Source organism: Papilio machaon, chromosome 2, assembly GCF_912999745.1.
Source record: "Papilio machaon chromosome 2, ilPapMach1.1, whole genome shotgun sequence".
Classification (NCBI taxonomy): Eukaryota; Metazoa; Arthropoda; class Insecta; order Lepidoptera; family Papilionidae; genus Papilio; species Papilio machaon.
Window position 1 is genome coordinate 5,882,856 of NC_059987.1, and position 22,210 is coordinate 5,905,065.

The following is a 22,210-nucleotide window of genomic DNA, read 5'->3' on the forward strand; positions in this document are numbered from 1 at the left end:
GGTATTACAAATTAAGCGTATCTTTGTATTCACCTCCGTTACTTTAATAAAATTCAACTACATGGATAATTTCGCCAATGTTTAGGACAGACTGTTGTTGGACAGTTGTGGGTTCGAATATCATCCATTCGACTTTTAACGTGAACCATATCCTAACACAATATTACCGGAATGATTACAGGAAATATTTGTAAAGTAACAAAAATCTACTAATATTTTAACATTTAACACAACTCAAATCATTATGAAGTCTTTTTGTTAATATTTTTAATAGTGGCCAAAAAAGATTCTTTAAATTTGCTTTTTTCTTTTCTTAATTTGTCAGCTGGAAAAATTCTGACATTATCAAAATTTTGTTTGAGTTATGTGTACAAATTAAAATAATAAAATAAATTAAAAACACTTCAAATAAAAATAAAATTCATAAAAATTGCAAAACTGTAGAAAATAAAAGTATTTCTTGTAAGTATATTATTTATATAACGTAATACAAGCAAAGAAATTTAAATATTTTATTTAGTTATAGAGAGGATATTGACAACATTAGATAATCAACCAAACCACATATCAAAATAATTAGTTTCAATGTAATTAAACAAATGGCCGATAGAAGTCATTATAGAAAAACATTTTACATTATTGTTTTATATTAAAAAAAAAATTATTACTAAGTTAAATTAATATAATAGAAAAATTAAATATTTATTTATTAGTACCTATCAGAAAAAAATCACAGCTTCTTTACAATAAATAAAAACCATAATAATATTGAAGCCTTAAATGATTTATACTTAATTATTAATTAAGGTTATTAATAGGTCATAGAAATAATATTATTTGGATAAAATATAACATGTTATAAAGACATATGAGTCTTGTATATGTTTGCGTGTGTAATATTTGACAACTGAGATAGAACCAGTGGTTATGTATAAAAGTTTAGTTCAAGATTCTTAAATGTTTTTGATTGGAATGCAAACGATTTTGTAATTTGCAAGATCCAAAATAGTCTTTTTTTTATCACACGGTGGCAAACGAGCAATCGGCCACCTAAATTCGCCGAAATAGCTAATCGACCGCTGTCCATAAACATCTAAAATTGCCGATGCATTACCTACTTTTAATCGACGAAGGAGGGGGGAAGCATAGGAAAGGGAAATATGCTCTTTCTGTGACAAATCCACTTCTTCCCATCCTTCCGTTATAAGAAAAGGATGGGAAGGGAGATTGGACTAAATTTAGGCCTTCGGTCCATATGTGCAACAGATGTTCCACTGTCAACCTAAACATGATTGCGACAAATAATTTAATATTCTCTCTTTTCTATACATTGTAAAATTTTGAGTACAAAATAACCATGTATCATGTACATTTCATTTCATAAAAATATGAATTTACTATCCATATCTGTCGATTTCTCTTTCTTCACAAAGTGTGTCTGTTATAAGCGAATACGCATTATTAATAGTCCAGTTCTGCACACATGAATGTTATAAAAATGTCATCTCGCAGTTATCTCTAGGCAATGCCACTGTTTCCAAACACTATTTTATTTGAAATAAACGTAGATTAGTACACTCAAAGGAAATATATTTAAAAATGAAAATAAATAAATAATAAATTTTCTTTGCAAATGTGTTTCCTATTTTTTGTAGATTTAATTTTATTGTTTAATCATGTGCTTAAAAAAAGTCAATTATGATTTCGTTCCTACGTTACTTTAAGATTAAAATACAATAATTTGCACAGGTGACAATCTTACATCACTGGTATGTCAGTACTACCCAGGGGATACGAAAGCTTCCGACCCTGCCCCAGGTACGGGTGTGTGCAGGGATCGCCCGGGATCTACTACAAGAGGCCCCGATGCGGCCAACCTCGCCCACAGCCCTATCAGCGTGAGGTAGCCCCTTATTGCTCGGGGCCGAGTAACGCTCCACGTGACAGGTAAACTGTCAAAATTTGTTTTATAAGACCATTTTTTTAACAAAACCTAGAGCCTCTTGGGACTCTTAGTAAAATAATTGACCGGTTGCACAGTGTACTCCTTGTTTCTATTATATAAGAATCTTACTAATATTATAAATCCGAAAGTTTAGATGGATGGATGGATGTTTGTTAGAAGGTATCTCCAGAACGGTTCAACGAATCTCGATTACATTTGACCACATTGACTACTAACAATTTTTTTTTAATTCCGCGCACACTATAAAACATCCTTATTAAACGTATAAATACTAAACTAGAACCAATTTGTATTTTTATTTTTTCAATATATAACATGTAAATTACGAAAGACATGTGATATTGGTTAACCCAGGCATCAAACCGAAAAGCCAAAATGTGTAAAAGCTGCTTGACTACGAGGACTAGTATCCTAAAAATCAGGTCATGATCACTATAATAAAAAAAAAACATTAAGGATCAAAGAATTAATGTTTTGGTGTAGAAATAATCAACTAGATAGGTCAATACAAAATTACGATATTATATTCTAAATGGCTCAATAAAATACCTTTTATTATAATAATAAACCGATTTTTTAGCGTTTGATGTATAGAAAAATTCACTTGATTTACTCTCATTCGGTTAATAGGTTTAAAGTTAAATTTTATCTATCGATTTTTTTAACGTCTGTATCTGCCCGTTTGAATTTTATAGGCAATATTTGCAGAGTCGTTTTCTAGAGAACTGACTAACACCCACATTCCGTAACAGAAATAAAATGTGAACGATGTATCACATTAAATCTAATAAAGTTTAAATAAATAACCTAATATACTATCTTAGTATAATAACCATTTTCTTATTTTTCTTTCTTATTCTCTCATTTTATTCTTATTAAGATTTAAAAATATAGTTAACCAAATGTGTTTTGGTATATTCTCAAATTGCAACCCGTTGGTGCACGAAAAATAAACTTAAGTTTCAACTCACGTTGAACAAACGCGAGCTATTCTAGCAACAAAATATAGAGACGTCCCATTTATCTGAAATCTCAACATCCGATGGTAAAATTTATAACGCATATTCTTATGAAATTTGTACTGTACATTTTAAGGAGAGAACTTAATTACATATATTAGCTGCCGTCCACGCGGAATTAAAAAAAATAACTTAATAATTAGCCAATGTTTTTTTCCAGACTATGTTCTACGTCTGTGCTAAGTTTCATCGAGATTCGTTTAGCCGTTCCGGAGATATCTTGTAACAAACATCCAGCCATCTATCCATCTAAACATTCACATTTATAATATTAGTAAGATAGAAAGAAGTAAGATACGTTTATAACAATTATTATTGCTTAATTTTTTTCAGACCATGCTGTTATGATTTCCCTTGCAAGGCACATTGTTTCAACCACGGGGCTTGTACAAGGCCTAGTGGTAGATACGCACGCACCGTGTGGTACCCCGGCGAGTGCTGCCCTCGAGTTCCTCCGTGCCAGGCCTTCACTTGCCCCAATCCGCCCTACCATCCCTGCTGCACATACACCTGCAATAAACTTGTCTAAACCACTAGAAGCATAAAAATTAAACCATGTATAACGTTTTGTTCCCGTTTGAAACAGTGATGTCAACAATTGTACAATGTTCTGGTTTGTTTTTTGATTTGTCAATAAATGTGTAAGTGTATTTTTTGTTTTCAATAGATTGACGTGCTTGTAAAAATTGAGAAAGCTGAATTCTTTCGTTGACGTACCTACAGTCAAGGAAATAATAGAATTATCTTTGATTTTGAGTCTTCCATCTACATAGAGTAGGTGGAATAGCTATCTTAGTGCAGCAAAACTAGCGTGTTAGTAAATATACTGATCTTAATGCATTTATTACAAAATTAATCTTTTATTTGTTTTGATTGCCAATCAAGGAAAGCTATGGTTAACCTTCAAATCACCTGAACAGTGCAAGCTCGTTATGTAATTAGTGTTGTGTACATCAACAGTCTGATCTGGCAAGTGTACACTCCGCCTACGCTCGCAAACTTCTGTTGCCGCGAGTGGATTTGCGCGCTTTTTCTCAGCAGTTCGATTCATGCGGCCACACGCTTTCGGCCACTAGATTAGACGCCCTTTTGTATATCGTGAATAGAGTGCCTTGGTACCGTGTCGATTTGTTTTGCTCAAACAATCCAGTCGGCAGTCGTAGGCCGATTTTCGAACGCTAATGTTTGTCGCAAGATGTCCATTATCTCTGTCTGCACATTTGTGATTTTATTCGGTGAGTTTTTTTATTCAAATGTTATTTATTATTGTTTCTTCTTAAACTAAAATAAAACTAATAACGTCTTTTTCTTCAGAAGAGTTTCGATGGAGATATGTTCAGTTATGTATTTTTTAATTGATAAATTAGATGATTCGAGTTTTGCTTTAATTTAAAGTGTTATTGTATTTTTAACAATCTTAAATAGAAATGTTATTTGATTTACCTTTGGCTAATGCGCCTGAATATCGATAGTATATCATCTAATCGGTAAAATTGCTCAAATAACTTCATGATCTATCGTTTTTTTTTTAATTAATACCAATATTCCGTCAATTGTCGCATACTATCTGTGTATGAACTATAACCGTACAGCCAGCAAAATAATATCATAGCAATAGAATTGATAGTACCGCCAGAATTTGAATTTTTGATTATTACATTGTAAGCTTCATTCAGAACTCACCGTGGTGATATGCTATAAAAGAACCAGGAAGCAATCGGCTAGCATGCATATGTACAGTATACAGAAGAGGCGAGTGGTGAATACTCTGCCTCCTCCTCTGGGTCACGGCGTGAGTTATATTGTTATTATATGTAGGTGTATGTATGTAATATATATGTATTGAATGAAACGGGACAATCAACACCTTTTATTTTAATTTTGTTAAACTACCACATATTGGTTCAGTAGTTAAACGCTTCGTTATTCCATAACTCTTTTTACCTTAATCAAGTGGTAGGTAATTTATTTATTTGAACATTTTTGCCTTTTCCAGGTGTTTTTACATATAATTTCTTAAAAGTATAACAAATTGCTTATTACTAGGATCTACTAAATTAATATATGTTATCTATTTATTGACTATGTACCTATATAACACGAGGTGATATAAGTATGCGTTTTGCACATTTGTATGTAGATCAAATGCGTTATAGGCTTGTTATTATGAAATAAATTAGAAAGACGTTGGCACTTAAATTGTAAAGAATAGCACTATGTAATAAGAGTCAAGATCACTGTTATTTAAAAGCAGTGATATCATTTCTGCATCCCATTGAGTGACGTCATTTAATGCGTCGCGCAAATCCTTTGTGAGCTGGTACATTTGAAATCGGCACGTTTGATTTGAATAACACATCATAAATTATGACTCGATGTAAATATGCATGATGCTCACATCACAAACTGCTACATCTAATAAGCTGAGGGTTTTGTACAAGCATTAAATAATTCAATTCCAGATTGTTCTTCGATTGCTTTCAATTCTTGAACGATGTTCATTGGCCAGCGCCTAATAATATTAACTAGCAAAATTACACCACAAATGCGTTTTAATCGTGAGTGTCCGTTGCCGAAACAGATAGTGTTAACTTCATTTCCTATTCTTAGTATAAGTTTTTCGGCAGTGGGAACCTACGTTAAGATGTAATAAATCTTTAAAATATCCAAATAATTGTGCCCCCATTTGTACAGGCGCTTTTCTACGCGCGTTAAAAAAGCGTTCAAATAGAAAAAATGTATTACCAAGTATCTGTTTGTAAGACAACATGAAATAGACGATTCGCGTCGACGATTCAAGGTGTGTATGGAACGCGCGCAACGCGATTCTCGCGACACTGCCACACATATAATTAGTATCGATGATTTACGTTGCCTTGAGATTACGTGTATTACGACGCGACTCAAGTCGAGCACTAAGGCCCTTCATAGACAAGGCAACGTAAAACTTCGAAATCTGGCGATTTTAGTCGCTAAGTGACTTATGCAATACAATGTCATAGAGGTTAGTACAAAGCGCGCTTCGCCGACATTTCTCTGTCTCATCGCCAAAGACAGGCGATCGCAACCTGTTTGTCAAGAGCGTCGCGAGAAAAGTCGCTGCAATTTTGAAGATTACAGAGCAAACCTAAACAGTTGAAATTAAGTAGCTATACTTGTACAAACTGCCTGAATATACAACTTGCGTCGACGATTCAACGTTGTCGGTTAGGCGATTTTCGCGTGGCAACTATACAATATTAATTTCCACGATTAACGTAGCCTTGTGTTCGAAGGGCCTTAGGCAGATAGTAAATAAGGAAAGCGTCTTCTTTATATAAGAAAAGTATTTTAAAACGAGGTCTTGAAAGTTTTTAATGGTTGGAGCTTCTTTCAGGAAATCAAACGAGCTATCGGTTTGGTGTTTTTTTGCAAATATATTTTGGACAAATGCCAACCAATCGGCACGTATTATTGTGGTATATTTAAAACAACGCTGAATTGTAAAATGAAAATTTATCGAAAGTCATCTTTAATTTTTTTTTTATTTGTAAAAATTGATTTCTTCTTGTTTTCATTTAATACCTGTATAATATGGGTACAAAATCATAACAAATAATTTGTCATCAGTAAGTATATATCCATGTTTAGCCAAATTCGCTCTAATTTCTAGCTAACTGAAAATTTACGATGTAATAACAATAAACGCATTAGGCTGGGACTGGAACTTCGATTTGTACCAATGTTTGCTCAGGAATTTTCCTGCCATTTATAAGCAATTGCCTGAATCAACACCCAGAAATATACCTGCAATTCCTTTATTCTTTGTGTGAGCAAATTCTAATGCTGAAAAAGGAAACTTTTGCTTGAAAATGATATTGAATGGACGCGATTGTCAATCAATAAGTTATGATGATTGATGCCTTAATATGTAACTAAAATGATCCACTGTCGAAACATCCGTATAAAATACATTGGCTTATTTTAATGAGAGTGATGATAAAATGTTCTTGTAGCAATATGTCGGCAGTGGACGGTTATGCTCCTGCTAGGATTATAAACACACTAAGAAATTAACTATGAAAACAATAATAATTACAATGTTAATTACGGTATAATGTTTATAAAATAAATATCAATAACCTATCATATTTATTGTTACAGGAAGACTCGGTGCACTACAAACAAATCACAACAGGTTAGTGGGTGACGCATAGCTTGATTCGTGATCTTATCGCCACCTAACAATTATTATGTACATTAGAGCATTCTGTATATCCAAATTGTTTGTCACTGAGTAATCATAAACCAAAAGAAACTATTACATCTACTATAGATTATTGCCCGTGTCGGTCATATTAAGCCCATATCTTCACATTTTACGCTAGCCTCTTGAAGGAAGAGAATTCCACGAATATTACTATTAGAAAATAACTCATAGCGCTAGCTAAAATTCTCGATGTTTCTACATCAAATATTACATTGAAGAGTTATCGAGCGATAAGTATTTATTGAAATATATTGTTCACAATAGCAAACAACTCCACCGAAATAGCATCCTGCGTCATTCCTATGCCTATAGTATTTGCATATTTCAAAGTCTGAGTATAGGTAATTTATGGGCTTTCTTGTCTTAAACACTAACAGCTGCTCCCGCAAATGTTTACATTGATAAAACAACCGATACTTCACTCGAATATATTGAGGATGTTCGCGAATAATCTAAAAAAAAAATATTGACGATTGAAGCGCTTCCGTTTATATGTCCTCGGCTTTTATAAACTTAAGTTATTTTCATATCAGATTTGTAGTTTGGCTTCTAAATATTACTTGGAAAATCATAATTTTACTTCCAATCAGTATTTGCCTCCCTAAAATGAAGGCTGGAGAAAATAGGCATTTGCACTTGAATATGATAGATACTTCGCCAAAGAAAATATATGTCTAACAAAAACATTACTAAATGGTATCTAATTTCTCCCTAACTGGTAGACTAAAAAAGTTCTATGTTTTGCAGTCTAATTGGCGTGAAACAGGCATCCCGTACCTCGGTCTTGGAAGATTACAACCGTTCTTCGTTGTTGAAGTCCAATCATATCTACAGAGACAATGATTATGATGATTATAGCAGCGGGGTCGGCGAACCGCGCACACCGATGCAGTTTTGGTATCCCGCCCCGCCATACACCGATGCGCAAGCGCCGGTCAAAGTCTACAAGCCCAGAGAAGACCCCCGCCTCTACTATCAGTCTGATCAGTATCTTAAAGAAGTTCTGGGCAAAAACATAAACCCTGAAGTTACAAATATTTATCCCGGAAGAGAAGTTGTGAGAATGAATGAACCTCATGTGGTGCGGCCATTGCCAGTTCGACGCTTGAGAAGCAGGCATGACAACCGAATAGATTACGCAGGTTAATTCCTATCCGTATAATATAGCTTATAATATTATTCTAACCATATTAGCCTAGTGGAACGAAAAATGATACATGTTTTTTTTCAAAATAGGGTTGGCAAAAGGAAGGCGGCCGTAAAAATTAAGCCAAAACATTAAGGTTGATAAAATCTTGTACGCCGACCTCACGTGAGTGGGCTAAGGCAAGAGAGATAATTATGAACATGTTTTTCTATTTCTTAGATCATCGAGTAATGTATTAGAAAAAGAACATAACCAAATTTAAACATCTTATAATGTTTTAATGATGCTATGCTTTTAAATGATTGTAAGAAAAAAATATTTCTTTGTTCCAGAATATAAGCACTGCATAAAGTGTCCTCGAGACAGAACGGTAGTTGCTAAAGCGGGTTTCGATCGCGTCATACTGCAAGCACCGCGCTTGTTGTCATGTTCAGGGCGTAGGGCACCTAAAAACATACGATTCCAGCATTACTTCGGTCCTAAGTTTGGTACATTACTCGAGGAAGGCTCATATTCCGTAGTCGGACGAATCGTGAACAGAAATGAGGTACTAGTAGATAATGGATTTAGTTTTTAACTTGTTAAAAGCCTGTTACCATTTGTTGACTTGCAGCTATCCAAAGTCAGGTAATTTAAATTGGTTCTTTGATTTAACATTTTTTTTTAATTTTATATTCAGAAACTACAAATGTGCAAATTTAAAGTCCGCGTGGTAGTTCAAACATGCAAAACTCCAGAATCGTTAATCACAAATTGCAATGGAATCAACCAACCCTGCAACTTCAGATGCCGTGACGATAAAATGGAATTAATTGGTGCAACGTCCCTCATATGCGGCGATGATTTACAGTGGGATGACGCACTTCCTACATGCAGAGGTAACATAAGAAAGACATTTATTCGTGAAATATGAAAAAGCTCAAAAATTACTTAGTTCCAGTTATAACTGTAATAAAAAATAGGGTTACTGCTTACCACTCTTCACGTAACATCAAATAAGATTGGAAGAAGTTGGTAACTCTTACACTGCTTTTTTTATAATAAGAAAATGTAATTTATTTCACAGTTCGTAACTGGTGTATAACTCCTACGCCGCCCGAACATGGTCGCATCAGCTGCACAGGGCACCAGGCAGGGAAATCGCACGAGGGTTTAGCTGAGGGATCGAGATGTCGCGTTCGCTGCGATCGCGGCTGGCAGTCGAACCTACGAATCGTGGCCTTCTGTCGCCGAGGAAATTGGACTCGAGCTCTCGAGTGCGATTCAAATAATAGCACGCAAAGATAAATAATAATGCAATGGGGTTTCATCAATTTTATAACCGTTGTTTGATTTTACTGAAATCCAACATCGGTATTATTGCAAAATGCAAAGATGAATTCAGGGCAAGATAGTCACTGTTACGATGAAGTACTAGTTTGAAAACGAATAAGGAAATAAAAGAATACTTTTGTCTTATTATGGGTAAAAGACTAAATCATTGTTCATTGTACGTTGAGGTTTTTTAAATTTTTTGTTTTTCGAAAAAAATTCGCTATATAACAAAACATTAAATATCACAATAATTTAATTATATCTGCAACAACGCAAATGCAAATGAAATCTATAACTAACTACATAGATGGCGCACGTAAACTACAAGATTTTTTTGGTGAGAATTAGCGTGATTACTACAATAAGACAATTGCCGATCTAGAAAAATTGTAAAGCAAACTGCACATATATACAAATTTACAAAAGCCGTTTCCTAGACATCTGCGTAAAAATTATACAAATATCAGTCTCTTTCATAGTACTAAGTCCTAATGCTTATAAGAATAAATGTTTACTTTTTTAGATGAACTGACATAATATACTAAGATATTGATTGTTTTTTGTTGTAATAAGTATAATATACGCAGTATATTAATTGTGGGTTTTTGAGACCAAAATTCTTGTTTAAAGCATATTAAATCTCTATTTCGTCAAAGATAATGACAGTGGTGACGACATGTTTTATCTAGAGATTGGTCTCAGAAGCCCACGGGAGTAAACTTTGTAAAAATAATTAGATTGCTTGCTCCTAAATTGTCTAAGCCTAACAAAAAGCCTAATAAAAATTATAAAATTAATTATCCTAATGGTATAAGTATGTTACTAGAATTTAGAAAATAAATAAAAATATACGCGTTGTACAGTTGATTTATTTAATGAAAAATACTCTGTGTTTATCAAATATTCACAATTCTTTGCTTCGCCAAATCTTAAAAAATCAGAGTTTGACTTTGTTATTATTGGGAACATTCCGCAGTGTAGGGATCACTCATGTTCACCCCTCATATAATACCACAGATGGTTCGCAGTGCATACTGAATTTTATGATCAGTGTCGTAACCAAAATATTGGGTCGCTTGCACTGACCTCTATACGATATCTACGGTCGCCTAATATGTGCATAATATAACCTTAGATTTCAATCTGATATACCAAAAATTGTAAGTATGAACGTCGGTTTCGACCGTAGTGCCACTTACTTGTTTTTGTACATATTGTAGTCTCACAGGATGACAATAACTATTGATACAAGTATCATTGTAGTGGCGATCTGGGGTCTAGAGTTGTAAGAGCGAGTATACTAAGCGTTTGCATTTACCGCATTTACAGTAGAAACACGGTCTTACTAATGACAGCTGATTTCTTATACTGAGTGAAATTTTTCGTTATCTGTATCTCGTTCCTCTCATTCATTGTCTTCATTGTCACCTTGTTTGTCAAGAAGATGTCAGTGTCAGTTGTCACTTTTTGCTACTTCCCGTCCCGAGTTTCCTCCCATTTCGTTTTGCGAAGTAGTAGTGTGTTCAATTTCCTTCGCGTTTGCGAAATAAAATCAATACAAGAGTATAAAAAACGGGCGTATCCTGTAAACACAAGCTATCGTGTAAAGTTGGAATATTTAAACGTTACCACGTTTTTCGCTAAATGTATGTAAAAAAATAAATAGAAAGATAACTTTAACCTGTATGCGGCTTTTTAATTTAATTATTTTTTAGTTTTTTCGAAGATGGTTCAAAAAGGACCTCGACCATTGGTGCTTTGCGGCCCATCAGGGTCAGGAAAAAGCACCCTCTTAAAACGTCTACTTAAAGAATTCCCGGATAAATTTGGGTTTAGTGTGTCACATACAACAAGAGCTCCACGTCCGGGAGAAAAAGATGGAATTCATTATCATTTTACCAATAAGGATGACATGCTTGCTGCTATTGAAAAGGGTGAATTCCTAGAGACAGCAACCTTTAGTGGAAATATGTATGGAACTAGGTAAGTGAAAAGCGATTTTGCCATGTGCTCAATGGCTTTACATTTTTGGTACTTTGCCAAAAGATTTACTGTTGTAAACATGCTGTTTACAAAAATGGTTCCATCTTTTGTGTTATGCTTTTAGTCTTTGTTTCAATTTTATGATACAAACATTACATAAAAAAACATAATATTTCTAAATAAATTAAATTCAAGGCAGAGGTATAAAATAAACCCTAATACTTTATTGTGCATAGATATCTGTACACTTAGCAAAGCTTATTAGGCTCATTAAAGGTTTTTCATTGATCTGCAGTTCTTCTATGCACTTTATTCCACGACGTTACAGTTGATGTTTTAAATTAAATTATTAATGTCTATACTCATGAATATTTCAGTAAACAAGCAGTGGAACATGTTCGGCGTACTGGTAGGATTTGCGTACTAGACATTGAAATGGAAGGGGTAAAACAAGTGAAGAAAACTGACCTGGATCCACTTTTGGTGTTTGTAATGCCACCCTCTATAGAAGAACTTGAGAGGCGACTGCGTGCACGGAATACAGAACAAGAAGATGCATTGAAGAAGAGATTGGAGACAGCGAAACGTGAAATTGAATTTGGTAAATTTTAAATTATTAATTTTCACAGATGTGCTACTTATCTTTAATGGGTGTCTATTGTTTATGAAGAATTCTGCAAAAAATTGCAGTAGCAATTATTTTATCTTTACTTCTTTACGGGCATTTTTAAGGGTCTGCACAAAGTGATTACTACCAAAGTTCAATCAATCAAAACTAATTACTTGGGATCTATATTGATTATATTTTAGTATCTGTATTTCGGAGATTTTTATGCTTTGGCTATTTGGGCATGCCAGTGATTGTAGATATTTAAAATTATGTAACCAGTATATTTGTGTCTTTTATCACTGACCTTATGACACTAATTTTTTTGAACTGTAATCAAAGCACAAATATGTAACACTTATCATATCTATACCTAAATAAACATTGTTAACATAGAATTTCACAAAATTTTGAGCACCTTAGAAAAATATTTGATTCTTTAATTTAACTAAACTTACAAATAGATCAGCTATAATATTTAGTCCTTCTTTACATATCTGTTATCTAAAATCGCTTGTTTATTATTATTTCAGGAGAACAGCCTGGAAACTTCCACATCATTATTCTCAATGATAACTTGGATAAAGCCTATTCGGATCTTTGTGAATTTATTTCAAAGAATGTTCCGGAAAAAGTGGAAGGTAAATTGTATATATAAATACAGAAAATTGTAATTTATAAATTAGTTCATAATTTATATCAAGTTAATAATTAATAATAAATGTAATATTTATTACGATTAATTAATGTAACATTTAATAATCAAGTTATTAATAAATAACAATTTTAATGATACAATGTTTCATAAACTACAAAACCCAGAGGAACAAGGAGATAAAAAAACAAAGAAATTGGTTTATCAATTTGTCAAATGATTTGAAAGCCCTCATGCTAAAAACTTAAATTAATCCAATGTTAGTTGGACAATTCATTTGGCTGCAAATTATAAGAACCTAATGGGATGATCAGAGATATGAATTATTTAAAATATGAAAAAAAAATCATGATTTATTTAATTTTTATTAATTTTATTTAGTTTCACTTTTGTTCTGTCCAAAAGATGATTTTTTTAATACACAGATGATACACACAACTCGCAAATCACTAAGATACAGAAAATGTATAAGAATCTTTTAATTTAAAAAAAAGCCTTAGCTTGCCATTGAAAATTTCCTCCCATTATTAACATGATTAATTTATAATTAATATTTCGTTTGGTTTATTCATAACTACTAACTCTTGATAAACCCTTTTGTTGTAATACCTATAGCATGTTATACAAATTATACAAATAACATATTTGTATAAATAATTATTGCTAAATTGTTGTGAATAATATGTTTTATTTCAATTGTGTGACAAAGTTAACACAACTAAACATTTATTACAGAACCTAATAACTCAAATGAAAATTGAAATGGATCAATTTATGGAAAATGACAACCTACCTCTACCAGTCACATCAACGATGTAGATTTTATGTATGTGTATATGTGTTAGAAAGTTGTTGATGCTTTATTCATCCGGCTTCATAGTTTTGATGTTGCAGACCTTGAGAAAAGATTTATAAATGTCTATGTTCATTAACAATTTCTGCAGGGTACTACAATATAACAAAATTATATATTATTGATACTGTCATATCAATATATATTGTAATAATGTAACAGTTTAAATTCATTTTAATTTAACGGCGTTGATACTTATTTAAGAAGAAATAAGCCAATGATTATAATGTACGGATTTAACATTAAATTGTTTCAACTTATAGTCCGTGATATATTGGTCAAGTTAACCCATTAAATGCATTTATTCTCATATAGTTACTGTAATAAAATTTATGAGATATTTTGAAAGCTATTTGCAAGTCAATAAAAAAATATTGTGACATTATTACAATAAGTGTACAAAATTTAAGCGAAAGATTATAAATACTTCAGTTGTAGGTAATATAATTTTAAATGTGTATGTTAAAACTAAAAACACACTTTCTTCTTGAATTTACTGTGTGGCTTAGCTTGAAGAAAATATCTGTATATTAGGTAAATTTTTACATGTATATCACTGACAGCTTTGAAACATTCCATACAGGAAGTTATTTTTCTTTTCTACCAAACAACATATTACGATTTTTTAAGTTTTTCTACTAAAATTAAATTATAAATTTTTTCAATAATTGAACTGGAATACATAAATAAAAAGTTCTTAGCTGTTAGAGTTGATCATGTAAACATCCAGTGTAAATAGATGCATGTATTATTTTGTTCTGCATGTCAATGTTTACTAATAAAGTAATGCGTACCTGAAGTTTTTTAAAAGATAATTGAATAATATGTGCAATAGTTATTTTATTCCCTGTATTACTGTAAACACTGAACAGCTTAATATATTCATTATTTTATCAAATGCGTAATCCTCGATTTAGTTTTTGAATAAACTTTATCTCCCAACTCGAATACTAAAAAAATCAACTAGTATGTAGACAAGTTTTTATTAATGTTTAGCAATTATGCGATTGATTTACATTCTTTCTCTTCTCTTCACCAATCTGAAAAATGAGACAGTTTTATTATTATTCACAATTTCAATACACATGACAGAAGCTAATAACGATTTTCACTATTCATAACTACTTTATCGTTGCAAAGTCACATTAAAATGTATTTCAATATTAAACAGTGACAGTAAGTGTTCAAAGGTTATATGGAGGGAAATCTAAATATTTAATTTAAGTCTAATAAATCCGAAAACATTAGCTCTGCCACTCCATTTAAATCAAAAGGCCTTATGGGATTTATAAATAATTTAACAATAATCTACTGCAATATATTTATTTATTTTGTTCTTAAATTCATTATAGATTAATGTAAAATACTGCGTGTGCCAAATCACTAAATATTTTTATGATAACCACTTTTATACGAATTTTAATACTTCGAATATTGCATAATAAAAAAGATCCAAGATTTCTTGGTTAGAGAAATTATAATCATGTATATGGTACATTGACGCTGTTTTATTGTTTCAGATTTTTGCACTCAAAAGTGTTTTGAAATATTTATTGTGTAATAGGTAATTTTACACATCAGATATGATCAATAAATGATAGATTGCAAATAGAGGTTTAAAATAAAATAATCTAAACATAAAACACTAAAAAACAAATATACTAAAATAGGTACTGAAAAGCTTTCCTGTTATTGGAGCTGTGAAATACAGGAATTGTAATTGAATAAAGAATAGCTAATTTGATTTGAAATTTGCTTATGAATGGAGATAAACCCAACAATTACAAATTCTTATTTTTCAGTTTCCTTAAAATTCAATAAGAAAATATTTCTTGCTCATTAAAATTATAGATGTTTGCTTAATTTGTTTAGGAAAATAACAATGCTTTTGATGTTAAAATGTAAGTCTTGCTAAAATTATTCTTGAGATTTGTATTCATAGCATCTTATCTATTTGAGGAATTTGAAGGTTATTTTAGAAAAGAAAGACCATATTTTTTTATTAAAATCGTAATATTTTTTATTGTATTGTAATGCTACAACAAAATTTTTGTCATAATTATATTTAAAGAAAAAAATCTCTTATAAAAATCTGATCATTCCAATGTTATTTTTTCATTTAACAATTGCATTCTATGTCTTGTATTTAAATTGCAATTCTATTATTTTGCAATCATAAATTGTTACTAGTGTTAATTAAATTTATTAAATTATTCTGTGCCTTTATTTATGACTGAAACCCTGAAACCTTAAATTAGATTAGAGATAATATGTTTTCAGTTCTTTTTTTACAATTATAAATTGGTCAGATTTAAAATAATTGTAGTTCAAAATCAATCCATTGCATAGATGGAATGTTTTAATGATATATGATCATACAGAATTCTATCTGAATTTTTAAGACATGAATCTTTAATTTAAAAAGGCAAGTACTAAATATCCTAGTAGTAAGCTACGATTAGTGGATAAAATTACAGAAACCGTTCCTTTGAGAAATAGGAAACACAGAAAATAGAGACCATGAAAACCTATTAGCCATAATGATGGAGACTAAAGTACAATACTATTGTCCTTATCCCATCTGTCTCTATGAGAATGTGGTGGTGTATTTTCACAGTCACCACTGACGGATGAACTTTTAGAAGTATTTTTCAATGATACCAAACTTCCTGATGTAATTTGTTTGGACAAGGACTTAAGCCTTGGAATGTGAGAAACATATTTCAAATGTGATGCAGTTTTTGTTAATTCTTTCTTTTTTTCCAAATTGTTAGCTGATTTTGACCGTGTGTGAGATGCATCTGTAGTGTTCTTCATACAAGATAAAGGGGTCCGAGAACCTAAGCTATGAATAGGCCTCGTTTTCTTAGGAGTAGTAATAACAGCAGATTCATCTTCATAAATCAGTACACCATCCACATTGTTAGCACCCACATGTGTCTGTTCACTTGTACTTTGTAAAACCTTAATGAGAGTGTCATCAGACATCTCTTCAACATTATCTTGGCTATCATTGCCTTCAGTCATTGTCACAACTATCGGAGTTCTCTTGATATCAACAGATGGTGATCTAGGATCATTTTTTAATATCTTGAATTCTTCTATTTCTCCATTAGTGTAGGATAACTTACTATCTTCAATATCATCATTTTTCAAATCTACATAGTCAAAATTTGTTTCTAATAATACTTTGGGCTGATCAGTTCTATCAGGACTTAATTTATCCTCAATGCACTTATTAGATGTGGTAGATGATCCCAAAGGTTCTTCATTTTCATCAAGCGTTTCATTAAGAGAAAGATCATAGAAGCCATCACATAAATTTTTGGCTACTACTAAATCTGGACTTAAGTTTATTGTACTATCTGATGTCTCAAAATCATCATTGGGATCTTTTTTCAAACATGGACTTGCATAGCTGTTGTTATTTTGAAGTCTTGATGTTTTCTTCTTAATTCCATTTTCATCAATTGTAGGTAAAACTATTGGAGTTCGTTCAAAATCTTGTGTTGGAGACCGAGGGTCATAAGACTGCAAATGATTTTTGATGACTGCTGTTAGAATGGGATTATTGTGAATAAGTTTCTCATCTACTTGTCCATTTTCAAAAGTCTTTCTTAAGTCTACATTTTTTGTTATGTTATGTTTAGAATTATTCTTGTTCTGAAACCAAAACAAAAAAATAAATTAAAAAACTAGCAACTCTGCTTTCTGTCTTATATTTTTGCATAAATAATGAATGAGACACAAGTTTTTGGAAATCAGTATGAAATAAATTGTCACGGCGCGAGATTACTAAAAGCGCGCCAGCTAAATATTATTTTTATTTCCATCTACCTTGGTTAATCTTTTATAAAAATGGAAGTCTTCAACAACTTTTACACACTGAAGACCTAATAATTTCTAGACTATGATATTCTCATTTGTAAAAATTTAATCAAAATTGTTCGTTAGGATTTAAACTTTGTGAATATTTTTTTATTACAAGTTTTGCAAACAGAGCCATGATTTAAAATAAATACCTGTAATGGCGTCCGAGTTATTTCAGGAGTCGGCGATCGAGGATCAGGATTAGTGTCGATGTCCAAATCGTTTTTTTGTTCATGAACAGCTGTCTCGCTGATAGATTTACTGGTGTTACTTCCCATTATCACTGTATGTTAAAATATAATGAAACAAATCTCTTGCAAATAAAGCACTAATATAAAGTCATTGAACTAAAACATAGTAAAGATTTGTATAATAATATAAGCAAAAGAATATTTTAGCTTTATTTCTAGGAGTCAAAACGCAAAGAGAATGTAACACGACAAAATCAAACAAAACTTAAACATGTAACGGCTCCAAATGTCAAAATAGATTTCTAATTTTAAAATTGATGTTGGTAAACGGGACAGTGTTGCTACTCCATATCGCCAAATGAATAGGAAAATTACAGTTACATTTTATCTCGAAATTTTAAAGTACATTTTAAAATTTAAGCTATCCCTACATCCTTTTAAGTTATACAGACTAAAATAGGTATTATCAACATACAAAGCCATTTATTGATTTTTTTCATAGATCTCCGAAGTCTGAAGTACATATATTTATGCTTAATCAGTCAGCTGTGCAAAAAATATAATTGTCTATGGCAGAACCAATCATTTCATTACTTAATAAAATTTTTGGAAAAAAAGAAAAAAGTACACTAGAACTAATTAAAAACAAAAATCGAAATATTATTTAAATTACTAAATTTATATATTAGATTGTGTGAAATTAACATAAAAAAAATAGAAACATAGTAGTAACTTTCCGATACAATAGGTTGCTTCCGTTAAAATAATCTGAACCAATCACAGGCATTAGCAGACATTACGTCGTTCTGAATTTGATTTTATCCGTTACTTTCGAGTGGAGTTTTAAGTTGTTGAGTTTGGTGGTCGTTCGTATATCAGCTTTTTTCCTAGTGCGTTATCTTCTGGAAAGTTGATATAATTGCGCAAAAGTTTAGTCTTTAGAGGCGGCCGAAATACATTAAATATTTCGGTTCGTACAGCTGCAAGATCCACAAATCACTATAATGGAGGTTCAAACTCGAAAACTCCGAACGGTAATGAGTTATTTTTTTAATTGTTATTATTACAGTTACGGTTTTTATATTGTGCATTTAATTAATCATCTATTTAGGTGCAGTTACATGACCAAGAAAATATTTATGGGAAAACTAAAACCCACGCAGCGTTCCCTACAAAACGTGATGGCTTAACTGTTCGTGGGGTTCTCGGCGAAATAAATGGTAATTTGCAAGTTCAACGCGATGTCAATAAAGGAAAAATCACTGTTACCGTATCCGAGATTGACAAGAAACCAAATCGTGCTGCTCTTCGAAGGTACTTAATATTAATATCATATTTTCTTCAACACTGGCTTACCTTTAAATACCTTAAAGAATATTTGTTATTTTACTTTATCCTACAGCTGGATAAAAAATTTAAACATTTTCAATTAGATATTGTAAAAACTTATTTTTTTTAATACCCACTACCCTCACTTATATTTTAAAATAAGAACTGACCCAATTGATCGTACCTGATTGCATGTAAAGTACTAACGGTTTTTTTTTCAGCAATTACAATCATGTACAATCGAAAGTAGATTCTGGACTAGCTACTAAGCCTGTATTGCCTTCAAAACCAGCTTTAAGGCGTGAGGAGAGTACAGCTAGTCTTGCTGCAAAGGCAGCTGCTCGGACTAAGGTATATGTTTTTTAAATTAGATAAATTTAGTATTTTTTGATGTATTCACTTCTCATTTAATAGTTGAAAATATTTATAATAAGTTTGCTATAGAACTAAACAAGAACAATAAAATCTAATAATATTAGTATGGAGGAAACATAACTTTAATTGTTTTCTAGCTACTGATAAAAGAAGCACAAAAGACAAAGGAAGCTAAAGAAAGTCAAGCAAAGAAGAATGAGAAAATAAATGGTCTGCACGCTGTGAAGGAAGTAAAGACTACTAAGGCTATCAAACCAATTCTAAAAGACCCAACGGATTCACTAGGAAAACTAAAATTGTCTGAAGCAAGTTCGGAGAGACAGAAGAAAGACAATGCTGATGCGGGTTATTTTGTAAAGCCATTACCTCTACCAAATGATATTGAAGACATTGATGCCAGGGACCGTAATAGTCCCTTGCTTATGTCAATTTACATTAAAGATATTTATAGATATTTGACAGAATTAGAAGAAAAATATCCCATTGAAAAGGATCACTTACAAAATCAGGTAAAGTTTTTTCTAAAATCAACATTTCCCTGTGGGGTTACCTTATGGCCTGAGGAATTCCATCTTATGATTTTCTTCATAATTACCTATTCTAATATTATTAAAGAACATTGTCTGGAAGAATACAGGCTACTGATTAAGTTTTTTTTTTTTAATTGCGCACGGACGGATTCAGGGGCGACAGCTAGTAATTCATATTGAAGACACCATTCTCTTGAAATTAAATTGATGTAATGGTGTAGTGCAGTGTTTCCCAAAGTGGGCGATAACGCCCCCTTGGGGGCGTTTGAAACCTAGGAGGGGGCGATAAGGGGCCTAAAAATGGGGTGCATTGAAATTAATTAAAGTAAAGGAATTGTGGTTTTTAAGCTTTAGGGCTGAATAAAAATTAGGGGGCTCTGAAATACATATAATTGATTTTCAAAGGGGATGGGGGGGGGATTTGACAATCACTAGTGTAGTGTATAACCTTATGTCTTATGAATTTTCTTAGAAATTTTTAACAAATCAATTTTAAATATTCCAGACTCATATAACTGGTAAAATGAGGGCAACACTCCTTGAATGGTTGGCAGAAGTACAACATCAGTTCTCATTGTCATTGGAGACATTTCAAATAACAGTTGGAGTTGTTGACAGATATTTACAGGTGTGAACTTTTTTTTTTTTTTGGCATTAATTTATTTTACTGTTTGACTGTTCTGTTGCTATACTTTAATTATTTAGGTAAATACAAACAATATATCTTTGACTTATATTCTCTTCCCATAACTCTTCCTTTTTTTATACCCTTCCCATTGCTTAAGTGAGGAAGGGAACGATAATGTGATTCCGTAGATAACTTCAATATTAAATAACAGAAGCCATCAATTGTTTTATTTTTTTGTAAATAGATTTTGTATATTTTTATTTTTACAGATTGTCCCAAATATTCCGAAGAATAAATTGCAGTTGGTTGGTGTGACTGCTCTGTTCATTGCAAGCAAATACGAAGATATTTATGCACCCAATGTTAACGATTTCATTTATGTGACGGACTGTGCTTATACCAAGGAAGAGTTGTTCCAGTGTGAGAGAGACATCATTGTGAAAATAGGATACTGCCTCGCTCGCCCCATACCACTCAGTTTCTTAAGAAGGTATTCATTTTAATTAGTTTTTTTTTTGTTTGTAACATACTGTATGGTTTTGTAAAAGCAAAGCTCTACTTGAGTTATATATAATAAAAATAAAGCTTTTTCTTTTGAGTTTTCAAATTGTTTTTACTAGATGGCGGTTTAATAAACTAAATAAATTCGTAAAATCTTAATCCTGGCCACTGGAAATAATTACAAATATTAATATCCATGTTATTTATTTTAATCTTTAGATTTTACTAATAAAGTATTAAATTATTGCATAATACTTTATATATTTATATAAATTTTTGTTCCTTTAAGATTAGACCTAGTGTTATAAATTACATTTAAAATCCGTTTTATCTTTTCTAGGTTTGTAAAAGCAGCTCACGGGACATCGAAAAATCACCACCTAGCTAAATATTTGGTTGACTTGGGCCTTGTTGAGTATACAACTGCTCACTACCGTCCGTCGGAGGTCGCTGCGGCGGCCATTTGTCTCTCTCTTCATCTTCTATCAAGCAAAAGCCTCAAAGATGTATGGACACCCACATTGTCATATTATTCTGGCTACTCTTTCGAACATATCAATCCAATAATTAAGAAATTAGCACAAATTGTTGTCGATGTGGAGAAAAATAAGTTTAAATCTGTGTTCAAAATATATTCATCAGCGGAATTAGGCAAAGTATCGACATTACCACAGCTGCGGAGTGAATCTATTTATACATTGGCGGAAGTTTCAAGTAGCTAAGTGCATTAGATTTTGTATATTTGTAATTCATGACTTGTGATTTGTGACATGTGGACGTGTAGTTTTTTTTAATTGGTTATTGTTTTGTAATTAGCTTTATATTTTTCTGACTGACTGAGTTTTTGTATGTGGGTTTGATTTAGTACCTGTTTGATTTTGAAGATTTTTAGATGTATTTAGCAGTATTGTTATGACATTAAACTGAAAGGTTTTAATGATTGATGTGTAATTTTTAATTATTTATGTATAATTCAAATAATATTATTTTGTA

General features: G+C 31.8%; 5 protein-coding genes across 5 annotated transcripts; 4 read left to right on the plus strand and 1 right to left on the minus strand.

Moving 5' to 3' along the window:
• Positions 1-430: 430 nt before the first annotated feature.
• Positions 431-3,558, plus strand: LOC123722512. Its single transcript, XM_045684507.1, has 3 exons — positions 431-462; positions 1,750-1,947; positions 3,319-3,558. Exons 2-3 carry the CDS (start codon positions 1,772-1,774, stop codon positions 3,512-3,514), a joined length of 372 nt encoding a protein of 123 aa, XP_045540463.1. The 5' UTR covers positions 431-462; positions 1,750-1,771; the 3' UTR covers positions 3,515-3,558.
• A 4,412-nt stretch (positions 3,559-7,970) lies between these two features.
• LOC106709000 lies at positions 7,971-9,897 on the plus strand. Its single transcript, XM_014500636.2, has 4 exons — positions 7,971-8,376; positions 8,714-8,928; positions 9,061-9,259; positions 9,448-9,897. Exons 1-4 carry the CDS (start codon positions 7,971-7,973, stop codon positions 9,666-9,668), a joined length of 1,041 nt encoding a protein of 346 aa, XP_014356122.2. The 3' UTR covers positions 9,669-9,897.
• Positions 9,898-11,178: 1,281 nt separating this feature from the next.
• Positions 11,179-13,898, plus strand: LOC106708957 (guanylate kinase). The gene is made up of 5 exons (XM_045683620.1): positions 11,179-11,341; positions 11,411-11,678; positions 12,056-12,279; positions 12,819-12,926; positions 13,676-13,898. The coding sequence occupies exons 2-5, from the start codon at positions 11,422-11,424 to the stop codon at positions 13,699-13,701; spliced, it is 615 nt and encodes a 204-aa protein (XP_045539576.1). The 5' UTR covers positions 11,179-11,341; positions 11,411-11,421; the 3' UTR covers positions 13,702-13,898.
• A 2,326-nt stretch (positions 13,899-16,224) lies between these two features.
• LOC106709011 lies at positions 16,225-18,101 on the minus strand. Its single transcript, XM_014500651.2, has 2 exons — positions 17,816-18,101; positions 16,225-17,456 (listed from the first exon to the last, which is right to left on the minus strand). The coding sequence occupies exons 1-2, from the start codon at positions 17,939-17,941 to the stop codon at positions 16,344-16,346; spliced, it is 1,239 nt and encodes a 412-aa protein (XP_014356137.2). The 5' UTR covers positions 17,942-18,101; the 3' UTR covers positions 16,225-16,343.
• Positions 18,102-18,660: 559 nt separating this feature from the next.
• Positions 18,661-22,100, plus strand: LOC106709007 (G2/mitotic-specific cyclin-B). Its single transcript, XM_014500648.2, has 7 exons — positions 18,661-18,888; positions 18,966-19,168; positions 19,405-19,534; positions 19,696-20,067; positions 20,594-20,716; positions 20,986-21,206; positions 21,558-22,100. The coding sequence occupies exons 1-7, from the start codon at positions 18,859-18,861 to the stop codon at positions 21,937-21,939; spliced, it is 1,461 nt and encodes a 486-aa protein (XP_014356134.1). The 5' UTR covers positions 18,661-18,858; the 3' UTR covers positions 21,940-22,100.
• The last annotated feature ends 110 nt before the right edge of the window (positions 22,101-22,210 follow it).